At 55.3% G+C, this 15,365-nt stretch overlaps 1 protein-coding gene and 1 long non-coding RNA gene across 2 annotated transcripts; both read right to left on the reverse strand.

The window, feature by feature from the left end:
- Positions 1-1,193: 1,193 nt before the first annotated feature.
- S100p (S100 calcium binding protein P) lies at positions 1,194-3,878 on the reverse strand. The gene is made up of 2 exons (XM_004847324.4): positions 3,543-3,878; positions 1,194-1,479 (listed from the first exon to the last, which is right to left on the reverse strand). Exons 1-2 carry the CDS (start codon positions 3,678-3,680, stop codon positions 1,330-1,332), a joined length of 288 nt encoding a protein of 95 aa, XP_004847381.1. The 5' UTR covers positions 3,681-3,878; the 3' UTR covers positions 1,194-1,329.
- A 1,381-nt stretch (positions 3,879-5,259) lies between these two features.
- Positions 5,260-15,122, reverse strand: LOC147825051 (uncharacterized). The gene is made up of 2 exons (XR_015441256.1): positions 7,557-15,122; positions 5,260-6,650 (listed from the first exon to the last, which is right to left on the reverse strand). It is a non-coding gene; the product is annotated as an uncharacterized LOC147825051 (long non-coding RNA).
- Positions 15,123-15,365: the final 243 nt, after the last annotated feature.

A 15,365-nucleotide genomic window follows, 5' to 3' on the forward strand; every position in this document is an offset into this window, starting at 1 on the left:
TTGGGTGCTGGGTATTCAAAATGCCAGGGACCCTGAGACCAGATGCGGTTACCAACCGCGTGTGTGCCACCTCCCTGAGTGGCCTAGGCTGCTTCCTTCAGCTGAGTCAGAAAGCTGGCATGCAAGTTGTGGCCCTGCTCATCCCCGCTCGCCATTCATTCCTTCTCTCCAAATGCCACTGGTTTATGTTTTTTATGTGTGGCAAAAGTAGTATTGCATCATTCAAAATGTGTTGCTTGAGAAACCATGGTGTGGCCGGAGGACGGACACCTGGATGGACAGACTGTGTGGCTCATTTCGAAGATGGGTGGCTGCAAGTCCCTGACCCTCCCTTGGGTCCAGTGCAGCAGCCGTCACTACGCTGGTGAATTCCTGGGCCAGGGACTGGGTTCAGCCATGGGGCGGGCATGGGGCAGGTGCTCAGCAGAGGGCCTGAGAATAGACTCCTTCCTACCTGCTGACCCATCCCCCTGCTGGGCAGGCGGTGAGGAATGAAATGACAAATTCAATTAGTGAATGTTACAGTGAATGTTTCTCTTATGTGAGAAACCCAATGTGTCACTTAAGAGCAAAGTAAAAGACAGATACTGGGAAACAGGGAGATGGATCTTTTGCAGTGGGAAAGGGACCGAGAGGTGGCGGAGGAAAAAGAATGGAGATGGCTCAGCACATGCTCCACCTCCCCATGATGAATGTGGCCAGCATGAACTGCAACGTGTGCTAATAAAAACAAAAATTAGAGGAAAAAGACCCCAAACATAAAGCTGGTCTCGGTGACTGAGAACCACCATGCAAGGAGCCAGAAGACAGAAGGAAGGCAGATCTAGGGCAGCAGAGTGGGATTCAGTGGGGACCGACCACAGAGGTGTGTCGGAGGCAGCAGACAGAAGGGAGGGAACATGTTAAGCTGGACAGGGCCAGGCCGTGGCCAACCAGGATGGACTTGGCTTTGCTTAAGAACTGTCAACACATCCACAGTTGGTTACAAAACTGTGGGTGCCAGTAGCCTGTCCACCACACTTGGATGACTATCTCAACAACTTTTTTGTCCTGTTGGGTTTGGGACGCATGTGTCACCAGACGGGCAACAGGGAGGCTACAACCAAGATGCTCGTGGTTCTATCAGGGTGGGAGCCCATGGCAAATTGTTTCTGTGAGAGGAAGACACTGAGGCTTAAAGGAAATGAGACCGGTACCATCTGACAAGCATTTATTCATCAGAGGGACACCAGCAGCAGGCTCAGCCCTGGCAGCAAGTGTTCCTGGAAGCCAGGGACCCGCCCCCAGCCCCTGACGCACCGGCTGGCCAGGAATCTGCAGCCCAGGGCTTCATACGGGTCCTGCCTTCACAAAGAAACTATGACAGACGGAAGTGAGCGTGGCCACAAACACCATGAACTCGTTGAAGTCCACCTCGGCGTCTCCGTTGGCGTCCAGGTCCTTGAGCAGTTTGTCCACAGTATCCTTGTCCTTTCCGCTCTAGAGAGAGAGGCCCAGAGTCAGCGACATGGATGTCCTGCAGGGCTGGAGGGGCCCAGCCTCGGGTGGGCAGGCTTTAGAGGTCCTAAGGTGCCCTCAGATCCCTGCCTTGAACTGAACCTATAATTGTTTAGGCCACGTTTGAATCGGATTATGCTGTGCAAGAGGGGGTTTGGTGCCGAAGGGGACAGCTTTTGGATTTGTAACGTGATAGTCCCCAGGAACTTCGCAACTTCTTGTGCCCCGCTGAGTTAATGTGTCCCTGCTGCCTGCACCGAGCACACTTCACAGCCACCCGTGGTCCTCACAGCCCCGGGCAAGGAAGGTGCATTCTGTGTCACAAGGAGGACGATTAGGGCTGCAGAGCCCCAGGGTCACCCGAGGCCCAGGGGACCCGCCAGAGGTCACACAGGGAGGAGCCCTAGGTGTGGAGGGAGCGCAGAAGTCTTGCTGTTCCTCTCTGCTCCGCCACCTGGCTGGAGCACCCAGGTCCCGGACCTTCTTTGAGAGGGTCAGGCTGGGGGTCTGAAAGCCTGGACGAACTCCCCCCCCCCGCCCCCGCCCCATCCCGGGACCAGGGGCGACCAGACCAGCGCTCAGGTCTGCACGTCGCCAGCAGGGGGCGCTGACCACCCGCGCAGAAGGAAGGGCGCTGGGAATTCAGCAGGAAGCGGCGCTGCGCCCACGCGCCAGGCCTCCCTGCTCCCAGCCACAGGGACAGCCGGGGCTTGGGAAACGCTGAGCTCCGGGCGCCGGGCCGGGCTGGGCGCCGGGGAAGGAGGCCCTCAAGGCCACCCGGTCCCCGCCCCCAGGTGGCCCTTGTTCTCCCGCCAGGCTTCAGAACGATGAGGAGGGAGGGTGGGAAAGGGCCCAGGGCCAGCCTGCTGGAGCGCCCTGGCCTTCTGGTTCCGCAGGTTCCCCCTGGTGATTCTGACGGAACCAATTTGGAGACTCCTTAGCCTAGGCACTGGTCCTCAAAGCTGTTCGAAGGTAGCTGGGCGTGGTGGTTCACGACTGTAGTCCCAGCACTGAGGAGGCTGAGGCAGGAGGAGTATCAGGAGTTCGAGGCCAGCCTGGGCTACATAGTGAGACCTTGTCTCAAAAAAGAACCTCTCCCCCTCCATCACTGTCTCTGACCCCAATCAATGTTTTGGATCAAAATCCCCAAGCATTAAATCCTCAAATTAGATGCTCATCAAGACATCTACACCCAATGCATGAGTTCCCAGCATGGGGCAGATGTGTCCAATGAGCACGGGTGTGAGAATTTACGCTGTAATGTTAAATCTGAAACAATAGCCAATCGTGGCTGGGCATGGTGCCACATTCCTGTAATCCTAGCACTTGGGAGGCTGAGGCAGGAGGATCACCGGTAAGTTCAAGGCCAGCCTGGACTACATAGTGAGACCCTGTCTCAAAAAAAGTGTCTTCCTTGCGTTCATATTTGGGAACCAGAGCCCTAACATTCGGAGGCGCTGAGCACCCTTGAAGGACTGCTTTGGGCTGAACCCTGTGGACCTTCATTTTCAGCTGTGGGCAGGAGCTGAGGGCCCTGAAAGCACAGGAGACAGGGAGATGGAGGGCGGAGGAGAGGAAGGGGGAGAGGTGAGGGACAGGAAAGGGCTTGACTCAGACTTCCCCGGCTGCTGGGGGAGAGGCAGGCTGCTCCTGGGCCAGGGCCTCCCTGAGCGCCAGACCTGTGACTCCATACTGTCTCTGAGGTTCCCAGGGAGGCCGAGCCTCCAGGCGCACGGGGCCTCCATGGATCCTCTCTGCCCTGCTCCTGCCATCCCCACTAATTCCAGGCGACAAGGGGCCTGGGCAGCGGGAAGTGGACGGCAGCCCTGGAGAGGGACAGCGCCCCCGGATGGCTCAGGGATGGCCCTGGACTCTCCTCCAAGCCCCACCCCACTGCTCAGGTTTGAATCCCACCAGGGCCCTACGGGGAAGCAGCTGGGCCCTCCCTCCCTCCCTGCACGGATGCTCCGTGTGCCCACGTGGGGTCCAGACTCATCCCTGCAGCAGCAGCTGCACCTTCTAAGATCCGCCACCCCAGGCCCCACCTGTAGGAACCCGGGGAGCTCCTTCTCCATCAGCGTCTTCAGTTCGCCCTTGGTCAGGCTCTGCTTGCTGCCCTCGCTGGTTGCGTAGCGGCTGAAGACGTCAATGATCAAGCCTATGGCTGTCTCCAGCTCCGTCATGGTGCCAACTCTGCTGCCTGGCTTGGGGCTGGTTAGGCCAAGGAGGAAATGTGGCCCGGGCCGCCTCAGAGGCTTTATGAGGCCCGCCTTGTTGACACAGAGGGTGGGGCGAGCAGGGCACAGTGCTGGCCTTTTCCGCTGCGTCCCCTGCCCCGGCCACCGAGGAGCCACGCTGCTGGGCCTGGCTGTGTGGGAGTCACCCTGAGTCAGAGGGCCCTCCCCTCCCCTCCCCTCCCCTCCCTCGGGCAGCACATGCCGTCTCGGGCCTGCTGCGTGTTTGTTGAGTGAGTCATGAGTGACGGGCCCTGCCCTGCCTATTAACTCAGCCCAACCGACCGCAGATGGGCACCCAGGACCTGACAGAATGTCTGGGAGGGGAACGAACTGGGTGTTGGAGGGGCGCGTCACCCCCTTCTCAGAACAGCCTGGTTACTCGGAGAAGCAGCTGACCCCTCTATCCACCCCACCCCCAACCACAGCAGCTAAAGGAGCAGATATGCAGGCCTCGAAAGGCCAGGGCCTGGGTTCAAGTCCTGCCCTGGCCTCTCCCAGCATGCTGTACTCCAACAAGTGGCCCAGATCCCCAGGCCCCCTGGGCCTCTGCCATTCGGGGTGCTAGGAGTTTAACCCAGTGGTGCACAGGGGGCTTGGTTGTAAGCGGATACACTGCTTTGCTGACCTTTTCCCCAGTGGAGGTGCAGCGTGGCCCCACTGGTGACTGTCAGCCACTGCACTTCCTGCCAAGCTACAGGTGGCTCTGGGACAAGATTTCAGGCAACTGGTCACCACGGCTGCCAGTCTACAGATGGTGTCTCCCGGAGGAGGTCCCTTAAACCAGCTGTCACCACTGGGGCAGGAAGGGGGGACCTCAGGCGGGGGCGACCCCTGCAGCGGCCCAGAGACCGACCGGAAACCAGGCTGAAACAGCATCAGACAGCGCTTTCTAGGGTTGCAGAGCAGGCTTGCAAAGTGGGAGTGCAGAGGACCTGGCTCTCCGGATGGACTTGGGCCTGGGAGGGACGCTGATGACTGTGGCTGCCCTGCTGGAGTAACACCTGCGTGGGCCTGAGGGAGAAAAGCCGTCTGACACTTCTCTGGGTGCGTGCGGTAGTTAGGGGACTGGCGGGCTGCGCTCTGACAGCTCGGCCCATGGTAATGTCCATCAGCTGTGTTGTTCAGCCGCAGTCCGCTCACTCCTTTCTCTCCTCTAAGTCTCCCTTCTACTTTCACACTCTCTCTCTCTCTCTCTCTCTCTCTCTCTCTCTCTCTCTCTCGCTCCCACACAGGACAGGAAATGTGTGATTATTTGGCTCTCTGCGTCTGGCGTGTTTCATTTCACATGGTGACCCGTGGTTCCATCCATTTTCCTGCAAATGACACGACTTTGTTCCTCTCCCTGGCTGAATGGCTCCGCCGTGTGTTATGCCGCGTTTTCTTTATCTCTGGTGACGGTGCCTAGGCTGGTTCCGCATCTTGGTCATTGTGAGTTGAGCTGCACTAAGCCAGGTGTTTGAGTGTCCCTAAGTATGCTGCCTTCAACTCCTTCTGTAGGTACAGCTGGATCAAATGGTAGCTCTAGTTCTTTTTTTTTTTTTTGTACCGGGAATCGAACTCAGGACCTTGCGGTTGCGAGGCAGGCACCAGAACCACTGAGCTAAATCCCCAGCCCAATGGTAGCTCTCGTTCTAAAAGGACCCTCCACACCAATTTCCACAGCGGCTGTACCATTTCACATTCCCACCAGCTGTGCACACCGCATCTCCTCCTCACCAGCATGTTTTTGTTTGGTTTTGGTTTTGTAGTGCTGGGGATCGAACCCAGGGCCTTTTTATTGAGCTGCACACCCAGCTGCACACCCTGGCTCCCGTTTTTGGTTGTTAAGTTGCTCAGGCTGGGTTCAAACTCGCAACCCTCCTGGCTCAGCCTCCCAGAGTGCTGGGATCGCAGGGATGCGCCACTGCGCTGGCACCTCAATGTAGTTTTGATTTGCATTTCCTTAATGCTTAAAATGTTGAACATTTTTTTACTTCTTGGCCTTTGTACTTCTTGTCTTGAGCAGTATCTGTTCAGTTCATTTGCCCGTTTATTAATTGTGTTATTTGGGGGTTGGGGGATTTTTTGTTTGTTTGTTTTGTTATGTGTCTTGGACATTCATCCTGTCGGAAGAGTGGCTGGCAAAAGTTTTCCTCACCGTGTCGCTGAGTCTTCACTCTGCTGATTGTTTCCTTTGCTGGGCAGAAGCTCTTTAATTTGACCCAGTCTCACCCGTTGATTCTCGCTATTATTTCCTGGCCACTCACTGGAGTCCATTCAGGAAGTCTTAGCCTGTGCTTAGGACTTCAAGTGTTTCCCCTCTGTTTTCTTTTTGGTTTTGGTACCCAGGTCCCCTCTGTTTTCTTCTAGTGGTTCCAAAATTCCAGAGCTTACCTTTGCATCTTTAATCCATTTTGAAGTGACTTTCGTGCAGGGTGAGGGACAAGGGTCTAGTTTCCACCTCCTACGTGTGGAGATCCGGTTTCCCCTGCACCACCTGTTACAGCCACCATCTTGTCTCCCGTGCATTTTTGGCTCCTTTGTTCAGAACCAGCTGCTTTGGGTTCCAAGGTCTGTTTCCCTGTCCTCCTCCCTGCGCTGGTTCCAGGCTGCTTCCGTTAGGATGGCTGAGGGATATGTTTGGAAGCTGGGTATTGTGATTCCACTGGCTTAGCTCTTCTTGCTCAGGGAGCTTTGGCTATTCTGGGTCTTAGGTGCTTTTACAAGACTTTCAGGATTGTTTTTTCCTGTCTTTGAAGAGTGTCACCCGGTGTTTTGATGGGGATTGCATCAGACCTGTAGGCTGCTTTAATGACACCTTTAAACGGGTCCTGAGAACACCTGGGAATGTTGCTGTGACCGTGGCAGGCGGGGAGTGGCCCGCAGCAGCCAGTGCTGATCCGCAGCAGGGACTCTCAAACCTGCACTTCCTGTCTCCTTGGGGGAAAAAAATGCTTTTCAGATAATTTAATTAGAAACGTGTCTTTTTCAAAGTTTTGGTTTCAAGCATATTGCAGAAGCCGTGGCGGCCCATTTAGGGTCTCAATGCAGAGAACTTTGAGGCCATTACCGATAGAGTGATCATGACAGGAAATGCCTAGTCAAAGTGACCTGCGAGAACTTTGCCCTCTGACCACCTATGTGGACAGGTAACTGATTTCCCAGACCCACCGGCACTGTATTCATCCAAATGTGAAGAAGTTGGAAGTTGCATTGATCTCCAAAGCTAGCTCATTCCCTAAGGGAGACTGAGTCACATTTCTCTGTTCCTGGCCACCTTGGAATCGTTTTTCTTCCCATCCTCCAGGCTTGGGCACCTGGGCTCACTAGGGCCAGCACTGAGGTGCCCATGGGTCCTGGAGATCAGGAAGCACAACAGGGTGGTGGAATTGGGTGGCAGATGGGGTGGGTTTTCCTGACACCCACGGCTCAGAGGGAGCTAGGGGTGGTGGCTCTGGCTGGCTGCAGGGTGGACACCTGAAAGGCTGTTTCGGGGAGAAAGTTCTTGGCAGGACCACCTGCCGACTGACTGGTGTCTCCACAGGGCCCCATGGTCAGGAGGCTGAGGAGGCAGCTCCTTGCCCCTCAACGGCCCAGCTCTGTGCTTGGCAGGGCCTCCAGCCTGGCCCCAGGAGCTCTGGCTCCCCCTGCCCCCGGCTGCCAGTCTGGTATCCAGATACCTGGACAGGGACCTCTGGTGTCCAGGACCAAAAGACCAGACAAAGAACCAGAATGACGGGGCTCCTACTTGTTAACCAGGGTTCTGAGGAAGCCCTGGGAATCATGGGGGCCATGTCCTCGTCTCCGGGATGGGGAGGATGAGGAAAGCAGGGAGCTGCCCACCTGTGGGATGGTCTCAGCCCGGTTCTGACAAGGTTGCGCGTGCCAGGGCATGGGGAAGGCCAGCAAAGTCTCCAGTGAATCTGGCACCAGGGAGAGTTGGAAGTCTTGGAGAAAACCTTTGGTATGTGGGGAGGCAGGCAAGCTCCGCCTCCCCGACCTGTCTCTAAGGCCACTGGGCTCTGGGTCCCCTCTCAGGAAGTGACTCATTCCTGTCTCCGGAGTCTGGGGTGGGGAGGGGCACGGAGGAGGACTCTGGGCCCAGCGGGGGTGACCCAGGGCCCTTGGTGTGCCCCCGGGTCCTGCCGAGCCCTGGGCTGAGCGATGCGTGGTGGGCAAGATCAGAGCCTGGGATCTGGGTCCCCAGCCAGACTGGGGCCACGAGGGAGAGGGGCCGAGGAGGGGAAGTGGGGCTCGGAGCAAGGCGGGGCCCACGCTGGGCCTGACCAATGCCTGGGGAGTGAACTGGAGCGAGGCGAGGGGAGGGGCTGGAGGGAGCGGTGAGATAGCAGCATGGGGCAAGGCGACAGAGAGGCCTGAACCCCAGGCACTGGGGTAGGGACAGTGGGGTTCAAGGTGGAGGTGGCTTGGGGTGGAGAAGGCCAGGGAAGGCCCCAAAGTATGGTCCTCTTGTACCTCACAGCTACAGGGGGACCCTCACAGGTGCTGGCCCTGTTGCTCCCCTCTAGGTCTAGAGCTCCAGCTGATGGGCAGGAGCAAAGGCCACCAGGATTTTTAACTGGGGAGGGGGGCATATGGGCAGATTTGAGGCAGGCTCTCACTATGTAGTTCTGGTCTTGAGCTTACTATACAGCCCAGGATGGCCTAGAACTCTCAGTGATCCTCCTGCCTCAGCCTCCTGGGTGCTGGGACTACAAGCGTGCCCCACCAAGCGAGGCAGGGTTTGCCCTTTGGAGGCCCTCTCTGCAGCTGGTGTGGCTGATAGATGAGGAGCCCAGGCAGGAGACAGGGAGGCCCTGGCCACACCTGCTTCAGGGGTCCTGAGCTGCCCAGCCTGGGGAACAGCTGGGAGGGGCGGGGTCTGGACAGGGGCAGGAAGTGAAGGAGGAAGAGCGGACTCCCCTGCCACCGTCCACAGCCCCCATGCCTGCAGCGGGGAAACCCAGGCTCAGAGCAAGGAAGCAGTAACCAGGCTCCGTGGCTCCTGCTCCCCATATGGTGCTGCCTAAACACGTCCTGAGTGAACCAGCTTCCTCCTTGATAATACCTCAGGCAAATATTTGACCAGGGCGGAGGCTGTGAGAGTTGAGAAAACCAGTTTCCCAGAGCCAAGCAGGATGACGACTTCCCAGCTGGGAGCCCTGGGGCCATCACCCAGCCCCTTGCAGCCAGGGGCCTCTGCACCACAGTCCCAGACAGATGCTATTTCTCTGGGTGTGCAGGGGGTTGGCCTTTTGGAATGCAATAAGCCCTTCAGTCCATCTCCTCTTCCTTCCTGAACCCTGGAAGTGATGTCCAGGGAAGCAGCAGCTATGTTGCAACCATGCGGGTGAGGATAACGGCTTTCTGGTGCTTGTGGCAGACAGCAGGCACTGTGCTGAGCTGGTTGGTTCCCCTGGGGCCTCCATCTCCAGCTTCTGGTGGCTGTCAAGTGCCTGGCCTTCCGTGGCTTGCAGCTGCAGCAGTGTGGCTGCTGCTTGTGTGGTCACACGGATGTCTTCCCCTGAGTGTCTTCCCAGAAAGATGCCGGTCCTATTATTGCAGATAGGTGAGTTAATTAGGTATCTTGTAGGCAGTTAGACAGGGCCAGCCCACGAGGAGCCAACAGGGAGGACAGTGAAGACACATTCACTGAAGGCCAGCATTGTAGCAGGAGAGAAACTACCACACCCATTAGGATGAATAGCAGTGATTGATATTCTTAAGTAGGTATCAGTCACCTGCGTGGGGGCCAAGGTCTTGACTCGGCCTCTCCAGGCAATATCCCTGACCCCCACCCTTCCTGAAAATCCTTGTAGGCTTGCTACATTACATGACTTGCTCCCCCATTTAATCCATATTACCTGGGTGACTGTTCTTGTAATCTTATTGTTTGGTCATGGTCTTGCCCCACCTTGTAAATTTCCATTGGGTCTTGTAGTTTTGTCCCACTTTGTACCCGCCTCACCACATGGCTTTGCTGTATAAAACATCTTTGAAAAGTGGGGTGGGTGGGCAACCCACTTTCCGGTCCCCCTTCTGTCTCTCTTAGGCAGAAGCTTTCTTTCTCCCAATAAGTTTTTTCTACTCTTAGCCTCCGTTGTTCCTAGAATTCCTTCTTCGATTTTAGAGAACACAAACTCGCATTTCAGATATCTAATAGGTTTGGGAGTTACATCTCTTCCCCTATATCACTCTGAGCAGCCTGACCTCCGGCAAACACTCGGGTTGACTTCAGCGCTGTCCTTTATTTGCTCCCGGATGCCGTGGACCAATGCTCTGCCCTGGTGTAAGATCCGTTTCCTAGGAAGCAGTGGTGATCACAGCTCCTCTAAGACGGGAGGCTTGGAGGTGCGGGGCGGCCTGCAGTGCAGCGCAAGAAGCACCAAGCACAGTTATCACCACTAAGCTGTATCAGTCTGGCCTCTTGGGCCCAGGTGGGGGGCTTGGTCCAACCCCGAGGGCATCTACAGAGTTTCAGCAGCTCAAACCCCAGCCAAGATGTTGCTGGGAGATGTTTTTCAGATGCAGCTGATATTTAAACCAGCAGATTACCCTGAGCAGATGAGGGACCCTCATGTGGGTAGGCCTTGTCCCATCAGGTAAGGGCCCTGAGAGAGGGGACAGAGGTTTCCGGAAGGCACCCTGCTCCAGCCTGGGACACAGGAAGTCTGCCCGGGTTTCCATCCCACAGAATCTGAACTCAAAGCTGCGGCACTGTCTTACTGAAAAGCATCCCATGCCAGCCTCCCCTGCGATTCTGCACAGTCAGCCCCCGACTGGCTCGTGAGCTAACTGCTGAAAATCCATCCCCCAATATATACAATGCTCCGGATCTCCAGAACCTTAATATAAAGCCACTGGACTGAATTCAGTGTAGAGACAGATTGTATTGGCTAACATAGCATTGAAATATGCAAACAATGTTCAAACATAGCATTTCACCCCTAACCCCTGCATGGTGGGCTGTAATCCACACTATCTGGGAGGCTGAGGCAGGAGGATCATATATTTAAGCCCAGTGTAGGGAACCTGGCAGGGCCCGGTCCCAAAAGAAAAAGGGGGGTGGGGCTGTAGCTTTGTACTGGAACTCCTATCTAGAATGCTCAGTGCCCTGGGTTCAATCCCTAGTACCAGAAAAAAATAATAAAATAAAGATTTTACTCCCAGAATGTGGATTCCTAATTTGGAAATCTGACAATCCCACCACATTGGGAGTCAACCTTCCCCCAGACCAGGCAGCCAGGCCCCTGTGTGCCCTTCCTGCCCCTACACTGGGCCTGCTCTGGGCATTTGGGTTTCCTGAGCTCTGGGTTGAGTTTTGTAAACATTCGGTAATGGGGAGACCCTGCCACTGCGCCCAGGAGGCCCCAGAGCGGGGCTGGGATGCTGCTCCCGGGAGACCTCGGCGGGGGGGCTGCCCTCTCCTCAGAATTGAGTCTGGGCCGAGAAGCACCAGAGGCGCCTGCTGCCTCCCGAGGCGGAGGAGGGACACTGGTGAGTCTGTCCTCAGAAGGCCTCCATCCCGCCAGGTGTGTGAGGACCACAAAGCAAGCGCGTGCCTGGGACGCTGGCCCTCAGCGACAGTGACCCTCGCCACCCAGAGCCACCTGGATACGGTGTGCAATTTCTGGCGGTGCTTGATAGAAACCTGCTGCTTGCTCCCTGCCCGCCCCGGCTTTCTGGGCCCCAAGAAATGAGACTACCGAGTCAATGGCCCGACAGCTTTGAGGACCGGTAAATATTGTACTTTTAACCTTTACTGACACTCTTTATATTACTTTTTATTAATTATAAATACTGAGAATTGTAGAAAACAAAAACACTGAAACCTGGTCCCCCCTCCCCTTTTTTTTGCAGTGCTGGGGACTGAACCTAGGGCCTTTGCACTGATCTATATCCGCCACCCTTTTTTATTTTTAATTTAAAAATTTCTTTTATTTCATTTCTCCCCTTATTTTAAATTTAGCTAAGTTGTTAAATTGCCCTGGCTGGGCCTGACCACTCGATCCTCCTCCCTCAGCTCCCAGTGCTGAGCTGACAGGCAAGGACCCCCACACCTGGGCTTAAAGATCGGCTCAATCTTTACTGACCCTTCATATTACTTTCATGAACCTTAAATACTGGGAAGTGTAGAAAATAAAAAACCGGGCCAGCTTCTCTCCCAAATAACTTGTTGACATTCACAGTTACTGCGGCTCCGGAGCAGCCTGGAGAAAACAAGTCAGGCCGGAAGGCACCGACGCCAGTGGAATCCTGCCCGGCCGCGGCAGCCCGGCAGGACCGCGGACGCCACCCCTCCGGGTCTTGTAGCTCCAGGGCCACAGCCGGTCCTAGGCCACACCTTCCCGCCCGGTCCTGGAATTGCACCGCCCCAGGCGCCCCCTGCTGCTGCAGCTGCGCCTCCTCTCGGAGGGCGGTTGCCCTCACTGAAAACCTAGCTTCCCTAGCCTCAGCAGGCTGGAGGCTGCACCTACTGAGCTCCATGATCCCCCACTGTGGCCCTTAGCTCTTGAGTCTCCTGTGGATCTTGGTTGGTTCCCCTGCTCACACTTTACCGAGATAACTTGTGTCTATTTTATATTTTGAGACAAGGTCTTGCTACAGATGCCCAGGCTGGGCTGTCCTGCCTCAGCTTCCCCGAGTACTTAGGTAACTCTTCCTGAGGCCAGGCACTGTTCTAAGCTTCTTACAAATACCAGATCCAGTCCTACAAGCACTCAGTTCACGGGAGCAGCCCCAGAATCCAGTGTCTCAATCCATGACAGTCTCTGAGAAGTCCTTGGTACCCTCCAGTGTCTGGCCAAGCTTTGAACTCGCTGGACACAGAGAAAGCTTGGTGACTGAATGCACTTCCGGCCTCTGGAGGTGGGGCATGGGTGGCTGACCACCTGCTTCTGGAGGGCCCTTCCTGCTCTGCCTCCTGTGGCTCAGTCCTCCTTCCCACTTCGAAGGGCCTTTTGTTTTGCTTTTTCCTTGAGAGAGGGTCTCACTATGTAACCCAGGCTGGCCTTGAACTTGTGGTGCTCCTCCTGACTCAGCCTCCTGAGTGTTGGGATTGCAGGTGTAAACCACTATACCTGACTCTGATGGGCCTTTGAACACCTAACCCAGTGGTTTCGGTCATTTGTATAAAGATTCTGAAAACTGGTTGTCAGCATCTATGTTTCACACAAGTGAACCTGAGAGTAAGCCCATCTCTCGTCTCAGCGTCTGAAGTCTGGGCTTGAGCACATCACCTGGAAACCGCATCCTGACTCTCAGCAGGGTGACTACAGCGCCACACTCCGTTGCCAGTCCCTCTGGGCTCTTGGAGCCTTGCAGTAGGGAAAGAACTTTCCCCGTCATCGAATGCCGGCCCCTGGAACTCATCCTCGTTCTGTCACCCACCAGTTACATAGCCAGTTCCTTAAAACCCAGCTTCCTCCTTTGGACCAGTGCACTTCAGAGCCCCACTCCCTCCCCACCACTGGGGGCCAAGAATCTCCCAGGATCCCCAGTTTTACCTAAAGGAGCCAGTCACACCTGCGACTGGAATCTGGGTTCCTGATTCAACAGACACAGCCATCTCCTCACCTGTAGACCTCTGTCCTCAAATTCCAGGACGCACAAAAAGATGGCAAAGCACGAGGATGAACTTCCAAACTTTAGACTATAATGAAATCCCAGTAACAAATATGGCCGCACAGCAGCTTCTGGATCATATTCCTTTATGTGAAAACATTTCATTAAAAGCTGTCTTTTCTAAACTGAATGCAGGGCCGGGGATTTAGCTCAGTGGTTCCACTGCCTGTCCCATAAACTGAATGGAGTATTAATTTTAAAACACTGCATGAAAGGTATGGTGGCACACATCTGTAACCCCAGTATTCAGGAGGCTGAGGCAGGAGGATTGCAAACTCGAAGCCAGGGTGGCTTACAAAGGGATTTAGCTCAGTGGTTCGGCTGCCTGCCTTGCAAGCACAAGGTCCTGAGTTCGATCCCCGGTATCAAAAAAGAGCCTGGAAGCCAAAGTGAGACCTGTCACAAACAAAAAGCAAGGGAATGGTGGCTTGAGTCTGTAATCTCAGCCCTTCTGGCGGCTGAGACAGGAGGACTGCAAGTTTGGGCCCACCCCAGACAATTTCAACACTTAGAGACAGCCTGTCTCAACTCCCAGTACCGGACTAGAAACAACAAAAACGAAACTCATAATCTAAGACTTAAAGCATGGTATTGGACATTTAATGTTTCATGTGGTGAAAACACGAATAGAAAAATAGGGGGAAATCGAGGCATAAAAAACGGTTTCCTCCGTCCACGCAGCCAGGCTCTTTACCCAGTAGACAAGTGGGGGAAAGTCTTGGCCTCATGACTTCTGAGCCGAGACTGTCACATCGGGGACACAGAAGCAAAGCCAGGACTGTCCTTCACGCGTGTCCACCGCTCCCCCTGGTGACGGAGGTGCTCCTTACCCCGGGCTCCACCGCAGATCATGCTCTCCTGAACTACGCAGGGAAAGGAGAAACCGCCAGCCCCTTGTCCCTATACTGGCCGCGACTCTGCCGCCTCCCTCTGTCCCCGCCTCGTTCCGCCTGCGTCCTTCCCTGCTTTCTTCTAGGCTCTGCTCGGTCTCTACGCAACTTCACGCTCCGGGCGTTTCCGGGGAAACCGCGAAGGCCACGCCCGCAGGGCTCCAGCGCCTCTTCTGATAGGTCAGACCCTCGCAGTCACGTCCCTTTCTTTACCGCCACGCCCCTCGTGGAGCGGGCTCGGGGTCGCGCAGGCGTGGTGGCGCGCTCGTGTCCCCTCCCTTCCCCATGCTGAGGGTCCCGAGGCTGGGGTGCGGGGCTTGACACCGCGGCTCCCTAACTTTGAACTAGCTGAGGGTCGCGAGTGGGAGTTAGAACCGGGATTTGGTGCTGGCCTCCCAGCAGGAAGGGAAGCTGGCTGGTAGTCTTTTGCAAATCAGGGAACAGCTGGGAGGTGGCTATCGCCTCCCCCCCTGCAGTGGCCCTGTCGGTAGTGAATAGTGAAGTTGGGTGCAGGGAAGATTGTGGAGAGCGAAGGGTTGAAACTACCCTGGAAAGACTCCTAAACCCCTTGAGATTCTTGAGTCAGATAAGAACATAATGAGCCAGGATATGAAACTGGTACAAAAACAAGGATGTTGACTTTTAAAGAAAACAACGAATATAGAAAGGATTTGAATGTCTGCTGGACGAGAAAGTAACATTCCCGGAATTGTAAAGATATATTTGACCTTTTCTCTGTAAAAATAATTAGTCACGAGATCATGAGGGGAGGAAGGGAGGGAGGCTGTGGGTAATGAAGGAGGATATATAAAAGGCTCAATAAAGTGGGAAGGAGAAGGCCCTTGCTCTCTCCTCTGCTTTTCTTTTCTCCCGAATTTGTGTTGTTTTTCTTAATCCTCACCCCTCTCCTCAGGTACTGTTCGACTAGTGACCGCTGGCTCCGTCAGAAGATTGAGGCAGGTTTGTTGACAAAAGGGTTAGGTCTCGGCATTGCTCTGGTGACGCAGCCCTGGCCCGGCACTAGGGCGGTCGCGAGGCACAGCACTGATGTTAACTAAGAACAGCATGAGATACTAATAAATATAAGAACCATTCGTTACCACGAGCTGTGACCCATCTTTCCCCAAAGTTACAGCAA

The sequence above is a fragment of the Heterocephalus glaber genome, unplaced genomic scaffold, assembly GCF_053883595.1.
Source record: "Heterocephalus glaber isolate CG9 unplaced genomic scaffold, H.glaber_assembly_v1.0 deba00001509, whole genome shotgun sequence".
Classification (NCBI taxonomy): domain Eukaryota; kingdom Metazoa; phylum Chordata; class Mammalia; order Rodentia; family Bathyergidae; genus Heterocephalus; species Heterocephalus glaber.